Source organism: Centrocercus urophasianus, unplaced genomic scaffold (genome assembly GCF_019232065.1).
Source record: "Centrocercus urophasianus isolate 14NV4802_14NV808 unplaced genomic scaffold, USGS_Curo_1.0 seq_20, whole genome shotgun sequence".
Lineage (NCBI taxonomy): Eukaryota > Metazoa > Chordata > Aves > Galliformes > Phasianidae > Centrocercus > Centrocercus urophasianus.
In genome coordinates, this window is record NW_024884756.1 from 11,117,367 (window position 1) to 11,134,061 (window position 16,695).

The 16,695-nt window shown below is 36.3% G+C and overlaps 1 protein-coding gene across 7 annotated transcripts in view; it reads right to left on the reverse strand.

The window, feature by feature from the left end:
- Positions 1-153: 153 nt before the first annotated feature.
- Positions 154-16,695, reverse strand: part of ALS2 (alsin Rho guanine nucleotide exchange factor ALS2) — a 37,756-nt gene continuing 21,214 nt past the window's right edge. For 4 of the 7 annotated variants that reach the window (XM_042822224.1, XM_042822226.1, XM_042822225.1 and 1 more), the window contains 18 exons: positions 16,402-16,468; positions 16,006-16,208; positions 15,796-15,861; positions 14,045-14,143; positions 13,498-13,662; positions 12,529-12,640; positions 12,138-12,215; positions 11,897-12,030; positions 9,920-10,108; positions 8,818-8,935; positions 8,116-8,273; positions 7,273-7,395; positions 6,207-6,383; positions 5,760-5,805; positions 3,959-4,020; positions 3,221-3,370; positions 2,825-2,921; positions 154-1,445 (listed from right to left, as the gene is read on the reverse strand). In XM_042822224.1, the coding sequence (XP_042678158.1) occupies positions 1,407-1,445; positions 2,825-2,921; positions 3,221-3,370; positions 3,959-4,020; positions 5,760-5,805; positions 6,207-6,383; positions 7,273-7,395; positions 8,116-8,273; positions 8,818-8,935; positions 9,920-10,108; positions 11,897-12,030; positions 12,138-12,215; positions 12,529-12,640; positions 13,498-13,662; positions 14,045-14,143; positions 15,796-15,861; positions 16,006-16,208; positions 16,402-16,468 (2,083 nt within the window). In that variant the 3' untranslated portion in view covers positions 154-1,406. Of the gene's footprint in view, positions 1,446-2,824; positions 2,922-3,220; positions 3,371-3,958; positions 4,021-5,759; positions 5,806-6,206; positions 6,384-7,272; positions 7,396-8,115; positions 8,318-8,817; positions 8,936-9,919; positions 10,109-11,896; positions 12,031-12,137; positions 12,216-12,528; positions 12,641-13,497; positions 13,663-14,044; positions 14,144-15,795; positions 15,862-16,005; positions 16,209-16,401; positions 16,469-16,695 lie in introns of those variants that run through there. The other 3 variants (XM_042822227.1, XM_042822230.1, XM_042822229.1) reach the window with 3 other exon arrangements.

The following is a 16,695-nucleotide window of genomic DNA, read 5'->3' on the forward strand; positions in this document are numbered from 1 at the left end:
TTTAAACATAGGATTGAAATAAAAAGAATTTGTTCATGAACATGAAGAAGTCTATCTCTATTCTTGGTTGCAAGGAGAACAAGTATAACAATACTTTCAAGCACTGCCCTGCCAGAATGACTCTCCCCCTTTTGCTGATAATGCTAAAAATTATTTCAGAAAGACCAATCTTTTTTCACTTTATTATGAAAATTGCTACATTATAGTCACTGTTCAAAACAGTATTTTGACATTGGGTTTCTTTCCATTTAAGTGCCAATACACAAGCCATGATTACTGTTTCAAAAATATTATTAGCATTATCTATGGTAGTTTGACATATCTCAAACCGTTATAACATTCTATTACCAGTTCCCCCCTCCTCATTTTTTGTGCCAGCCACGGTGAAGAACAGCTTCTACAATACCCAAATTATCCATTAGTGTTATTCATATAAATTAAATTAACCATAAACCACAGAAGAACACATTCACACAAATCCCCCAGGGAAATTATTTGTTCTCTGAATGTTCAAAAATGCACCAAGGTGGTCTTTTTTTGTTGTTGTTGTTAATCCTGATATGTAAGTGACCAAATAAGTTAACAAGCAGAAGTCTCAAATCTAATTCAGTGTCAGGTTGCTCAATAGCATGATCCCATTGTCTTATCACATGGGCTTCTAAAGAAAGTTTGTCCTTAGACCCCTGGTTAATGAAACTTAACACTCTTCAGATTTAACAATTAATTTAGTGCCAGAGTTTGAATTGGTCAGTGCCATTTTAATCATTTCATAAACAGAAAGCATGGTGAATGCCTGTACATAATTCTGGTAAACAGGCAAGTCCATAATAGAGTGATTAGTTCTAAAACAGCACATTAATACTGCATTCAGTAACTCTCTTTTACGAAGATGCCTCAGAACTTATACAGCCAAAACACACTATAGGATATCCATTATAAATACTAACATTTCTATTAAGTAAACAAATCTAATGGATTAATTCAGGAAGATTGAATGGTTCTATGGTGCAACTCATCCTGTTTAAACACTTCTGTTGACAAACCAGGAATAAAAAAAAAGAAACCTACTGCTTTAGAAGCCATGCGATCCAGACTTTTACATGTACTCTATGTAGATGCCATGCCTTTTTGTAGTATTTTTAATTTAAAATTAATAAGAGATCTGTTAGGATAGGAAATTATTTCCTCTTGGCAAATATTCAACAAATCAAGTTCTGCTCTTCATCAGCACTTCACAGATAACCTCTGGCTGCAGTTTTCCGATATTAAAATTGAGATGTTTTCATCTGTAACAACAGAACTGAAATATCAGAGTATTCTCAATTTTAAGTGTCATGTCAGGAAATAAAGTGGTATCACTGAAGTTTCACTCAGTAGATAATCCCAGACACGTCGTAAATGGTGGCCTAGGTAAGCTTTTCATGTTGAATCTGGTAGTAGCATGCCTAAATTAAAACAAAGGTCATTTTAGCATATGTACCAGCTCTCAGCAAGCTGATAAAAAAATCATATATATACAAAGAGGTTGATTTCCTCCAACCCGCCCCAACCCTTGCTTCCTGTCCAAAAAAACAGGAGTAGGCTTTCAGCAAGCAGGTATGATACAGTAAAACTGCAACACACAACAATCCTCTGATACAGTAAACTATCAGAAAGAACAGGAGCTTTTAAGATATAAATTACGTTCAACTTTTTTTCTTAATAAAGATAGCATGATATGACTCGGGCCTCTGAATAAATTCATTTCTCCACTTTGCAAAGACGACGTACTTTTTTTTGCTCACAAGTCTTTCTTTGTCCTTTGACAGAAGGAGCTCAAAATGAAAGCATTTCCTTACACTAGAATGTAGATATTAATGCATTTCAAAAGCACGCAGACTAAAGAGCAAAGTTTGTCTCCTGAAGAAATACTCAGACCTTAACTTTCACACATGATCTGCTGCTATTCACTCCTTAATGCTGCCTCAAACATGCCTCGGATCAGCCATTACCAGCAACTTAAACTACTTAGTTTACTGAAACAGATCAATACTAAATAGATTCGTGAAGAAAGTTTAAGCAACTGAAGCATTCCTTTTTACATTACTACAATAGATATCAAAAAACTCTGCACCCAACTCTTTCTCCAATTTGCACAGACAAAAAAAAACAATCATACTCAATTTAGAGATCAGCTTGAGATTTTTATTTTTCAGATTAACAGCATCCCCCAAACTCCACAGAAAAGCTCTACAGACCTGACTTGTCATGAAACCCATTTGTTTCAACAGTTTTGATGAAACAATTTTTGCTATGGAGATCCTAGCTGCATAGTGGGTTATTGTGAGGACAGACTCTCCCCTCCCCAATACTTACAAAGAGGATACTAACTAGCATATGGAAAATGAAGACAACTTATTTATTTCACAAAACTGAATTCTTAAGCCACCTTGATGGAATCCTTGACTTAAGCATTATCAGAATTTAGTCCCCCCCAAAAAAACCAACACCTCTTTCCAATGTTTATAAAAGGAGTAAGGTTTCTTAAGTTGCAGGAGAAAGACATGGTACATCTGTGCATACACAATTGTCAAGAGCGACTTGTTTTTATATTTGAATAAAGTACAGTTGCACATTGCAACATTTTCTTAGCAGTTTCCATAATTGTTAGGCTATCCTAAACTTTAAGTTAAGTTTCCTTGGTCATCCTGGATAAAAATAAGACAAAAACTTAAATCCTAACACTCACACAATTGACATAAATCAGTCATCACTGCTTAAAGCTGATTAATTTCCTTTTTTTTTTTTTTTTTTTTTTTAATATAATGTTGGATAATTTTCATACCTTCAAAGTGGTAAACATGATGCCTTGTTCCCCATGTTGCAGGTAAGGATCCATCAGGTCTTCAATTAAGTGCACCTCAGAACCCAAATTCCTTATCCTGTCACATGAGGGACAAAAGAGGACAAGTGATGATGACATGGTACATGAGATACTGGGCAAGAAACAGCCTTTTTCCTATTCCCATTCTGAGAGCAGTCATCTCAATCTTGACTCTCTAATTTTTATCCAGGTCAAAGCAAACAACTAAACCACAAGTTGGACTAAACTACAAAAAAAAAAAAAAACAAAAAAACCTAAGAATTAGTCATGTAATGAGAAGCTTGAAAGTTTAATACAGGCATGAGTTCTCAAACAGCCCACGCTCAACTTGTGCCTGATGCCAATGCTAGCACCCACCTGGCTCGTAGCACCACATAGAGAAAAACGGGAAAAAGGTCATCCATGGACCACAGAAAATCTTCCTGAAGACTCTCAAGCACATTCTGAGATATCTCTTCAAAAGTCTGCTGGATTACCTTCAGTTTGTCAGCTGGTGTAAATGTGGTGCTGGTTGGAGAGCAAAAGCAAAACAGGATAACAATAAGAAGCAATGTATCTGCACATAAATTTCAGAGACAACTTAATAGCTAGCCTTCCCTCCATGCAAGAAGCTAGATCATTAATTGCAGTACACCCTGGTCTATAATTACTAGTTTGCAGCAGTGTGCTTTGAACAAGATTAGCTTCACAGTTTAAAGCTAGTTAAATATTGTGGAAGGGAGAGGAAAAAAAGAACTCAAGTTCTTACAACAGAATTCCTTGCGCCAGCTGACAGAAACAAACTACGCTGATATAACAGGTCATTTTATCCTAACTGCTTAAAAATTCACATGCATACTTGATTAGATATCCTTTTGCTTTTGAATTTAAGTGTCTACAGGCAAATTTGCCAACAGTCGCCTTTAAAAGGCTACATGTCATTCCCCACCAAGACAATTTTTAATGTTTATAATAGGAACTTTGAAACTTCTAGCTTACCTGAAAATATACCTTGCCTAACAAGGTGAACAAAGATAAGGCAAGAACAATCATATTAAGTAGATGCAATTAGAGCAGAACCAGTAAAAAACTAACAGACAAGCTTCAGAGAATTACCTGATTTGCTGTAAACATTCAACTGCAGAGGCAAAGCAGGCATCTTTTGTATTCGATGATACCTGTGTAAACATGAGAAGATTTGTCATTCAAGTTTCACGACACACTACTCAGGGAAAGAAGCAGCATATCGTGCAACACTGTCATAAAAGACTTCCAGATTTCCAGTGCAAAGAGAAGGGAACATGCCCAGAAGATAAAGTCATTTAGGAAGCTGTCCATGTATTCCTGAGTTTCTTTAAAATTCAGAAAAGCCTAGACTGAACAAGTGGTTAAGTTACGAGAATCAGAGACTTTTTGGATATCTTCCAGGTCAAGGAAGACTGAGAATCAGTGAATCTTAATGGTTAACATGGTTAGAATCCTAATGGCTAGAGGGAAACTTAAGACTGAAATAGTTCAAATCCAGAAAGGTCATACCAGTTAAAAATCACAGATCCATATGATTGGAGAAAACAGAAAAGATCTGGTATAATTGTGAGCTCTGTGAGCTCTTAATAAGCAGCTGAGCCTACAACTTTCTGAATGAAGGAGAGAAAGAATAGATGGATGCAGAAAGACGCACAGAAATTCAAAGAAATAAGAAAACAATGAGAGAAGCAAGATAAACATGACGCCTCGCTGAACACATCCTGTTTAATAGATGGATGACCACAGCAAATAAATAGTTGCAGACAGCATCAGACACCATGTAATTCAAAGACATGTTGCATAGTACATGTATGTAGTGGAAGGGTTCTGCTCTACAACAGAAAAAAAAATACAGCTCCAAACATACAGTTAGGTAAAAAATTTCAGGCAGCTAATAACAATTTTGCTTAGTACCTAAAAACACAAAAGATTTGCAGCAACTCAACATATTATTGCTGGATTTTGGAATGTTTCAAGTATAAGTGGAGGTCTGCATTATGTTTCCTTCGGTGAATCTTGAACTCTGAAGCGTCCCACCATTCATGTTTTGGGAAAGAGGGAAGATGCCTTGCTGGGAACCCACAGCCTCAGGGAAAGGAGGGGGGAAGATAAGCAGCAGCTTTGCTTATTACTATAAATCTGTAACATTTCACATCTATCAAGGAATGGTTGGACTAGGTGATCCTGTGGATCTTTTCCAACCTTGGTGATTCTAAGATTCTATTAATAGCACATTGCTTATGTTCAGCAACTAGCATTACCAAAACCACACTTCGTATATTTAAAATTTTGGCCAAGCCACAGTTATTAACACAGAAAAGGTAATTTTGAAGGCAGTGGGATCTAAATGGCTGCAAGAAATCAAAAGTTTCAAATAAAAATCCACTGGCTCATAAACAAACGTGATGTAATATATTGTAAAAGTTGAAATTGTTCAAAGTCATGATTATTGAATTAATTATTAGTGGAGCATAGAGACTGAGCACTATATTACCACTATTTAAGACCAGTATTCAGCCTCTGTAAACATTCTAAGAATAGAAATAATTCAGTGCATACAGTAGCACAACTTTCAAACATCTTGAAAATTTATTTGGTATTTTCCCCTCATATGTTTTCATAACTGGAGACCAAGCAAACGGGTTTCAAATTTCTTCCTGAACTAGAACTTCTTACAAAGTAAAACACTAAGTGACAAAGCTGGACAAAGAGCTATTCTAAGAAATCACTGATGTTGCTTTTAAGTAGCAGAATTTTCTAGGAATCAAGATAATGCAGCATCTATTCAGCAAAAAGGTTTGTCAAAAGTTCTCCTACCTATTCTTTATGACTGACTTCTCTAAAGAAAACTGAACCAAGTACACTGTAAGTCAAGACCCAATGAACATACCTTTCTACTCTCACCAAGGATGGATACAGTTGCTGGCCAAAATTTCCTGCAAGAAAGCCAAAACAATCTATTCAGATAACAGAGCCTATTAGTTTAAAGTATTGTTTTCCTTATGAAAACGAAATTATTGTGTTCTTTTCTGAGTCAGAGTATCTGTTCCAACAGGTGGAACTATATCTAGCACAGATAAGTGAAAAAATACTCAGATTTGAAATACCTCCCTCTGGTTTTGTAGTGATACCTATCTTCTTTCCCATTCTATCCGCATTTTTTAATTTATTTTTTTAAGAGAAGTTTTGATTCATTCTCTCAACCATAGTAATTAGTTTGAAAATATATTTACGTGTATTTTCATCAGAGAAATGCACTCTGGACAACCATTGACTTGCTTTAACTAATTAGATACCATAATCGTTCTTTAAGTACTTAACGTTGAAGCATACTTACACTTGCACCCCAAGAAAACTTAGAAGTGCCATATCTGTTTGTTTGTTTAGACGTAAGACACACTCCCAGTAAACATCTTCCTCACGCTCATTGTCTAATGCATATAACATGAATAGAGGTGGATACAGTCGTGGCAGTAGTACAGGGAGTAGCAAGCCAAAACTGGTTACCACATAGCTACAACACAAGAAATAGAAAATGGGGTGAAGAGAAAGATATTTAAAAAGAGAGACAACTATAAAAGCAGAATAAAAAAAAAAATACTGATTGGAAAACAAATTTTTAATTTAATATGGATTTATTCTGTGAGGAATTAACAATATAGAAAGTACAAGAAAAAAATCTGCGCTAAGAAATGCTTAGCAATTACTTTCTTTTGCATCCACACAAAAAACGCTCCCTGGGGAGCTGTATACTATATTGTAGTTCAAGTTTTGCCTGCATATTCAAGGCTATTATTTGGCACCCATTCTTAGCCACTCCACTGATAATGTAACTTTAACTTTTAAGCACAAGCTGAAAAACAGGCAACGCCCCAGCATGTTAGCTGACCTAGCTCCACATACTCATACCATAAGGCATCGTGAAGACACGAGTCTCTTCGCATCAAGCCATAACCTTAACAGGGAAAGCTGAATGTAAGGTACCTACTAATATCATCTATACAGATAAATGGGGCCTTTCACAGAAGGTTCTCCCTGCTGATCCCTCTTTCCTTCTGTTGTCCACACCTGAAGTGCTTATGGACAGGACAATGGTGGAATCAAGGCTGAGCTCCACGTGACATTTGCACTTGATCTGTATTAGCCCAATACCCATATTCCAAACGTCCTTCTGAAATCCAGGCCTAAGTCTGAACTTGTTTCTAAAACCATCATCAAAACCAAAGGAAAAAAATAACTGCTTATGTCCACCAGTAAAACACAGGGCTTATTTTATTGTTCTGTTTTTGTTTTGCTTTTTTTTTTTTAAACCTTCTCAAGGAAAACTTGAAAATAACAGAAAACCCGAAAATTAACAGAAAATAAAGCAAGGCCTTCATTAGTTCAAGTTCTGCTTCATGTACCCTGGCTCAGGCGATTCTGATCTGGAATCAGATTTCCCACTGCAGAATGAACGCCTTCCTTTCACTTCCGTTGGCTGAAATGGAATTGTGCTGCCCTCTTCCGGAAGATCAGGGAACAAGAACCTAAGTGGCAACACACAGAGTAATGTATGAAAATCCATAGAAATTTCCATGAAACAGCATAAGAGATGATTGGAGAAGAAAGAAAAGACTCCTTAATTACAACGAGGCATAACTAAGACAGCACAGATAATATATGTACAGTGCCACCCACCTGGAAGAAAACTTAGAAAGGCCATATCCTTATATGTCAAAGAGATCTTGGCCAATCTGACATTACCTCCCTACAGATAAGGCTTCTAGTGGTTACTGATTTGGATCCCGCCAAACTGAAAGCAAAAACACTCCATTGAAAGCTGCAATTGCACTGAGAATTCAAGCAAAGACTTCATATCAACATGGATGAGCCATGGTTGATTCCTAGAACTTTAGGGAATTGCAGCATATTCCATTATTCTTGCTACTCTTCTAAACCCTTTGGACACTGTCCTCTCACAGCATGAATATCCAAAGACGTGAAATTGGAAATCTGTACTGAACTCTTCTGATTGGCATTTTGAAGTGCAATGTGGGATGTAAGTCATTGGGTTGAAGTCTGATTTTTTTATTATTTTGACAGAATATTGAAGACCTTTTAGAAAGTTTAAGGAAATACAATCAACACCCAAAACAGAGTAAAAATACTGGTATGCTTGGACTACATAAACACTACACTGTTTCAGTATTGGACGTATTTTTAAATAAGTAAGCAGTAGTTTGACTTGAACACTGGAATCTCATTACCTAACCAATTGGAAGATGCGTTTGAGGTAGGACTTGATCTCTCTTACTGCCTCCTGCAGTAATCGTCGATTAGCTCCTACTCCAACGTAAGTCATTCTGTAGACAGCTACTAATGTTTCCACAAGCTTGCCCAACGGATGGAGAGGAGTATCACATGCCTGATGTGAAAGATACCAATTGCCTGGTCAAATAGATCAACCTGCTAGGCAGGTTGAAGAAAAAAAAAAAATGTGGAACTAGAGATGGATCAGAAAAACAACAACACAATTTGAAACAAAAATATTGCAGATACATCAACAAATGACCATTTAAATTAAGAAATTTATGTATTGCTGAATACAGACTCATACAGTGGTCAAGACAGTTTGAGAACATGCTTGGATAAATACCAAATTTAATATGATATAGTAAGTACTACAGAATGTTCTGCTGGGATCCACTACATAAAAATCAAAACAGCAACTGAGATAAAACTGACTTTAAAGAAATATGTGTTAGATACTCAGTGATTTTAGTCTTAGTTAATGGTTGTTGAACTCAATGACGTAGAAAGTTATAAGTAAATATGAATGAATTCAACATGGACTATAAACATGCAAATACTAAAGGGATTCAAGGAAGCTCTTACACAAGTTACAACTCAAATGAATTTAACATAATGCCTTGCCAACAAGCTACATGAGCATTTGATAGTCACAATACCTTAATCAAATATTTTTTTATATTTTCATATTTTTCCAAGGTGAAGGCACCAATGTGTTGCGGAATGAATTCTAGACTTTCCAGTGTCTGAGTATGAGAACGGCTCAGTAATTCTGGACTGCAGTCATAAAAAGGACAAATACATACAGATTATTGGAGACAGAGAAGGAATAAAAACTGAAGCAAAACATGGAAGTTTCAACAAGAAAGCGATGAGCCAGAAAGAAAAAGATGGTAGAAAGATACATAGGAAACTAGAACTTTCAAAGTCTTAATGAATCCTTCAGCCTGAACTTCATCTTCCATACTGGTTGCACAAAAATTCTGCAACTTCCCTTTAGCAAATTTAATTTGAAATAACACTGTGGAAATACACATCCACAGACTTGTTTTACTATAAAATCCCAAGTCTGTAAAATCAGGAACATGGAAGATACCAATTCCCACTCTGACAGACATTCAGGAACCACCAGCAACTTGTCACTACACATTTCCTGGACATTATCAGTATTTAACTAAGTGTCACACTACTGTTTTTACCATAAGTTTCTTGATGTTAAAAGCCAGCTTCCTGTGTTAATCTTCTGAGCTCATTTACAGCTATTTTTCTCTTAATTAGCAAAGTCTGCTAAATGAGTCTCTTGTGCAATATCCTGAAAAGTCTAAGCCTCTTTGTGTTTGTTTTGTGGCTTTTGTTGGTGGTTTGGTTTGTTATTTTTTAATCTCACAAAAAATTATCCAAGAAACTTTTTCTTCCCACCCCTTGAATTTCTGTTCCCTATATTCTCCTGATTTTTCTGCACTAATTTCAGTTGTGACAACTGAACATTCCCTTATCTGTTAAAGATCTTTCAGTAGTAATTAGCTAGCATCTTATTAATACACACTGAATAATCTAACAGACTGTAACACCTGAACTAACCCTAGACACCATGTCCCTCAAAGAGATGTTTGTATTAGGAGTTCTGTTTTGATGCTTTGTTATTGTTGCTTACAGAACACAAATGATTTCTTTACCAGAATCAGTTTCTAGAGTAGAGCACAGTTGCAGTTTCTGTCAATACTTTCTTCATCTTGCACACTATGTTCTCTAGGAACCAACCTGTCCTTGTGTTGCCGTCGGTTGGTGGTCAGAGCCACTGCAATGTTGTCCCAAGCCTTCCATCTATCACCCTGGCCTGGGCTCTCACAGCCAAGCTGGTTCCAGCATTCTTCAAATACAGCCTTCCATTTTTCATCAGGAGGCACTGCCAGGATTCCAAGTTTCCGCCTAATAAAGTGATCAGTTAGTCTGTTAAAAATCAAACACACTTGAAACAACACATTTAGACATAAGTGGTTTTTCATAGCTAATGTCAACCTAACATCTCAAAGAACTTTACCAAAACCTCATATACTTAATAGTTTCTTACTGTTCATCACTGAGAATAAACCCAGTACTTGTTTAAACATAAAAGCACCATCCTTTTTTCCAATCAAATAGGACATACTGTGATTGATGAGGCTTATTTACATCACTGGCGTTGATTCAGAAGATTGTACATGTTAACATAATAAAGAACATTGTACAGAGATATCCCAAGCATCTCACGATCTTAGAATGTACAAGTAGCCTACATACACAGACAAAAAACATCCATCTATGGTCTCTGGCCCAATAGTGTCATCTACAGGTAATGCTGCATCACATTAGGTATGAGGTTGTAGCAAGCAAAACAAGTGCAGGCATCTTTTCCCTGACAGCCATTGCTCAGGGATTCTCTATACACAAAATCAAGAGCTGCTGCCCATCCATATTCATAAGACATAAAATTGAATTCTGGGCTTCAAAAAGCTTTCAGAAAGCAAATAGAACTGTTAAGTCTGGCAGTGCTTTTGTTGATTTCAATCAAGTTTCAGAAACTGCCAGATCTTTCATAAATATTTTTTCCCCACCAAACTTAGATGAGAACTAGAAACACTGACATTTCTCCACGCTTTCAGTCTCACAAAGCAGAAAAAGAAGGCTTTCAAGCTTTTTCCACAACTGATATCAGAAGATTTTCAGTCTCAAGAGACTGAAAAGGGTTGGTGAAACCCTTATTTCACAAGCTGTCTTCACAAATATGTACATACATTTATTCATAGACTCCCTACTGGGGTAAAAACAGGTAGTTGCTAAGGTTTTAAGTATGCAGTACAGCAGGGAGGTCTGCGTAACTCCACATCCCATTTGTGGGTGTCAGCACTGTCAAAAGAAATCAGCAGTGAACGCTTCTGGAAGCACACCAAGAAGTAATCTGGGTTAAAACAGTTGTGTTTCCCATTTTAATCTGAAATTTCAGAGTAAGCTTCAAAGACACTGAATTCTGTACAACTATTATTAGTATTGCAGACCAATATACAGCACTACTAAACACTGAACTTTCATCTACCACTCTTCTTAAAATTTACTTAATTTATTCTACTTAAAGATCTCAGTTATGATTTAACTAGAACAAACACACCGTTTCTTTCCAGAGATTATACAGCTGCTATTATTATATATGCTTTGCAAAATAATTTGTTAAAATGCCTTGTTTCATTTTTGGCAATTCAGCAGTTCAAGTACTCTGCTGTTTGGAAAAGTTGTAGTAGTTGGCTAATTCTGTTAGCTAAAATGCACCCTTACTGACATTAAATTACCTCAGAGTCATTAGCAGAAGGTAGAACACTCCGTGAATGATTTAATCCCTCAAATGCAACTTAGACTCTCTCACAAATATAATCATAAATCATTAGATACGAATTCAGGTTCTAACAGCCAGTCCAGGTACAAACAAGTAGTCCTGGGACTGCTATAGGTCAGTAGCAACGTGTCAAGTATCCTGTAATTTTTATATCATTACTCAAGTAGTAATGAATACCACAACAGCTATGAAATAGGGTTTTATCTTATTTTTTAGAGAGGAGAGAAAAGGAATAAAGAAGGAGGAAGCATCTTATCAAAATCTCATTTTTTTCTTTGGAAAATAATTTAACCAGCCTCTGAAAAAAGCCAAGGGTTACATCTGACAGCATTACTGAACCTCATCAGAAAATATTTCAACTCAACACTCACAATGCTTTAGGCTTATCCTTCTCACTCTCATATAAGCTAGGTTTGAAGTAGGTTCCTGTGATTTTTATTCCAGATCCCCATTCTCCACTGAAGAGACCTTCTATATAATCTCCATTTGGCAAGGTCAGTGTTCCCTTGAAAAAAGACAACGAAAATTGAACTGAGAGCTATTAGGACTCAAAGTACAAGATTATTATTATTATTTTAAAAATAACAGTTTACAAATTATTGTAATATCAACCTTTCCGCTCAGAGTCCAGTTATCCGAAAATTCCCCTTCATAAACTGTATCATCCTCAGAGAGCAGAATGCCAGTCCCCTACAAAGAGAATCAGAAAAAAACAGCACTGTAATTGTAACAGAAGGCCAGACTACAGATCTGAAGATACACTGAAATATTTGCTACTAATTCTTAATTTTTATTTTTTTTTTAAAACAACTTCTGCAGCAGTCCTAGGTAAAACAAAACTGCAATATAGACATTTAGAAAACAGAACAACACAACAGAAGGTTAGAAGAACAGAAGATTTACACAACCTAACAGATTATTTATATGACCAACCATCTACCCCAGAACAGTACCACATCTCAGGGACAAATTACTGTAGCACAAATCCTAGTACTCAACTCACCATCATTTTATTAGTGCTGAAGGCTCCTTCATAATACAATCCAAACTGAGTAACTACAACACCATTGCCTTGGCAAAGGTCATCTTGCCACATTCCCATATACTTTTCTCCTCTGAAGAAAAAATGAAGCAGAAATAATGCAGCTTAATTAATATATATTTTCTCTTTCTATGGCTTTATTCTGGTATTTGACCATCACAAAAAACATTATAAATGAGTTACGCATCACTTGCTACAAGCCTGTCAATCCAGTTTCACTAGATTAAAGAGAATAAGACTTTTTGATATAAAGGAGTTCTAAAGAACTTTCTTTAACAAGTCACATTACAGATTGGCTACATCCAAGCAAACTGTTCCTGACTGCCTGGAATAGCTGAAGCTCAGTTAAGATCAATTTCTACCTAAAGGAACCCAAGCTGTAGTTGCAGCAAATAAGAAACACAGAAACTTGAATCTGATCCAGTTCAGCAAACAAATAGTATGTGAAAAGAGATCTTCAGCTTCATTAGGCATCTACTTGATATATTTGACAGTTACTTAGAACAGATGCTATATGCTTATTTTAGGCAATTTGCTGCCTAAGTTTTGGTTTCTTTACCTAAGCTAGATGACTCAAATTGAGGGGATAATTAAAAAAAAAAGTTCTTTGCAGGGAGTGAGAAGGAGGCCTTCAAAGTCACTTGACATTTGAAAATACTATTAGCTCTGTATCAAGAAATACACACATACTTCTTCCACTTTCAGTCTTCTTATTATTCTGCTTTTTAAGTGCGCTTTCAGTCCAGTTAAACCAAAACTGGTTTCTTGAGCTCTAAAACCCTTCTTTTCAGGGATGAAAAAAACATTGATTTGGTGACTGGAAAGACAAAACTATATTGATTTGTGCTCAGAAAACATTTACTTAATGTATATATTTGTATACATGTATGTTGTATTAGTGCTTAAGAATTCAAGCACCTCAAATGTTACCTTGTAATATCATCAAAAACACCATAACCACTCTTCTTATCCATTGTCCACTGTCCAATGAACATACTGGGAGAGGAAGAGGTAAGCTTCCCACTGCGCAGCAGCCCGTGGCCATGACGCATATTATCCTGAAAACACCCTTCATACACTTCACCAGTAGCATAGCTATGAAGAAAAAAAAAAGGAATAAGCAAGATTCCTCCAGTTTGCCATCCCTTCTTTCCTTATAAGAACTACATCACAGTCATACCAAATAAAAACTATAGTTAAAGTATATTTGGGACATAAGTGAGCTTTGGTGTTTTAAAGGCAACTTCGCCCCAGCAAGCAACACTGGTATATTTTACTTATCTCTAAAGAAAAGAATATCATGAATTTTTGAAAGATGGTAGCAACTGTAAAACATATATTATTAACATGAGTGTAAATGTGAGCAATTCAAAGTAAAAGCAGAAAATAAGCTAAGCTAACAATACACCTACATACATGGGGCTGGTTGGTAAGGGGACTCCCCTCTGCAGTGATGGGAACACAAATGCTGTATTACCTGTAGACTCCATGCCCACACATTTTGCCTTCCTTCCAGTACCCCACGTAGTGGTCATCTTTATTCAAGGCTTTATTTGGCACTCTGTATTCACCATACCTGTCAGCGCACAGACATGGAACACAAGCAGCTATAATACTAACTCATTTCAATAAAAACGTGTAACACCCATTCTAAAATCAAAATGCTCTATGGTTTTGCAGATCTCTAGCTACAACAGTTAGATTTTTTGATGTAAAGAGAGAAAGCAAAAATTTCAGCATCATTAGGTCAATTTAATCTGTACTGCTTCTTCTGGTTTTGCATTTTGACACTGCTCTAAGCTTTCCCCTCTCTACTACGCTGCAGCATTCTTCTCGACTTATTAAAGGACACAAGACTTCTCACATCTTATGTCTACCTTGGTTGTCTTCAAGTCTTGATAACTCAAGTGCACCATTATTCCAAGGCTACAACATTTAAAAGAAAACAAGATGCTAGCTTCTAATTATGCTCAAGCAGATGCACAAAATTGTTCATATTTTCACACCTGAACAGACAACTTATTCATAGGACTTGATCTTATAAAGAGGCTAAAATTCTGTTATAAAAGATTCTCCTGTGAGCACATCTAGCCCACCGCATAATGCTATTGCTGAATGTTGAGAACACTGCGCATGTTGAAACGCAAGAATATGCATTTGATTATCATAGTAAATAAAGCTAAATATCAATCTATTTATGTTAGGAATCTCCAAGAATGCCAAAGTGATTGTGGTTAGTTACATTTACTAGTTACATGTGCAAAAAGCTCTGATCTGGTTTTATAGTTTAACATATGCCAATAACTAAGGTGCATGCTAACAATCTGCCCACAGCCTGATCACATTTCAACGTCTCCTCTGACTTGATACTTCAAAAATACAACTGGAATTCAACAGGACTCTTCAGATATTTTAACCCTGCCCTGTACAGACATGTCTGCTCACAAGATTAGAAAGAAGTTAACCTTGCAGCCTCAATAATGCCGTAAGCAGATTCTTAGCAATGGATTAATTCAAAGCTGTATAATCAACTATTAGTTTACTTTTAAGTGGTCTCACTTGTTTCATAGGATAAATTATTAATATCCAGGACTCACTCCCGTGCATCCTATTTTCAAACTCCTCTGACATGATTATCTTAGTCACCAGGATCATATATTCATGCATTTTAAGACAAAAGGCTTATATTTCAAGACTTCATCTCCTTCCAAAATTCTTACACCCCCACTCCACAACAAACATTGCAAAAAAAAAAATAAAGAAAGAAAGAAGTTGCATCACTACACTGTATGAAAACCACTGCCTTTCCTAGAAGGAAAAATAAAGCACCAACTGGACATTTTGAAAGAACGCTGGAACACAAAACATTAGATACCTATATAAAGAAAACCTGACTGTACAGCTTTTAACTGGATTCCTCTGCTTAGAAGTTCACATCACCTACTCATTCTTTCTCAACTGTTTTACCACTCTTTCTCTCTCTCTCTCTCTCTCTCTCTCCATCCTGCAGCTGATTACCCCAATTAGTTCCAGTTTTATTAAACAGCAAGTTTTTAATTGCAGATCAATGCACACGGATATCCTAACATTCACAACCCTGGCTCAAAGAGATTCACTGCAAAATCTTTTAATTAAAAGATTTATTTACTATCTTCTTATAATCCTTGCTATAACTTTCACCAAAAGTATTTCTTGCTCTCTCCCTCCACAAGTAGTGGAAGATCTTACCCATCCTCCAGTCCAGTTCGGAAGGTCCCTGAGTACATTCTTCCATCAGCCCACTTTAGGATCCCTCTGGAAAATAAACAAAGTTGTACTTCTTATACAAAGATGCATACCAGATAATCAGTTCACTCAGCACTTCACAAACAGGTTTCTGTGAATAAGCCCACCTACCAATTCATTTTGTTTTCAACTGTTATGTTCAAATGCTTTTACCTGCCATGAGGTTTTCCTGAGAGCCATCTCCCATCATAAACAGCATCTTTAAATCTTGGGTCCTTATAGAAGACGTATTTGGCACTGCGAGAAATAGGAGGTTCCTGTCTTGGAACATTCCCTCCAGCTCCATATAGAATTATATCAGAAGTCCCTTTAAGGGCCTGATCCACTGCTTGACTTATTGCCCTCAGCCACTTAGTCTGAAACAGAGTTTTAATCACAGAATTTAGCTAGCATCTGTTTTTGCATAGAAGCTCTCTCCTTTACAGCAACTACAGCTATCTCCTTTGCGCTCTGCAGTACAGTACTGCTACTTCTCCCTGTTTGCTTTTACAGTAGGAGAGAAAAATGTTTGTGTCACTGAAGCCATGAAAAACTTGCAGATACGCCTACCTTTTCCTGTGGTGTTGAAGAAAGCAGAACAAACTGTTCTTCTGGTGTTGTAATCTTCAATCCATTCCTACAAGGAAGGCAAGAGAGTCATTTTAATCTAGTGAAATTTCATCCAAAGAAAGAGCAATGTTTCTTAGAGCATGAATATTGTATCGCCATTGCCCCGACTCATTAGAATTCACTTTTACATTAGGTCATGAGTAAAAAAGCAGCAGAAAAGACTACTGGCTAATCTCTTGATTCTATCTTGTTGTTCTTAATTTTTAAACAACTTTTTTTTTTTTTTTTTTTTTT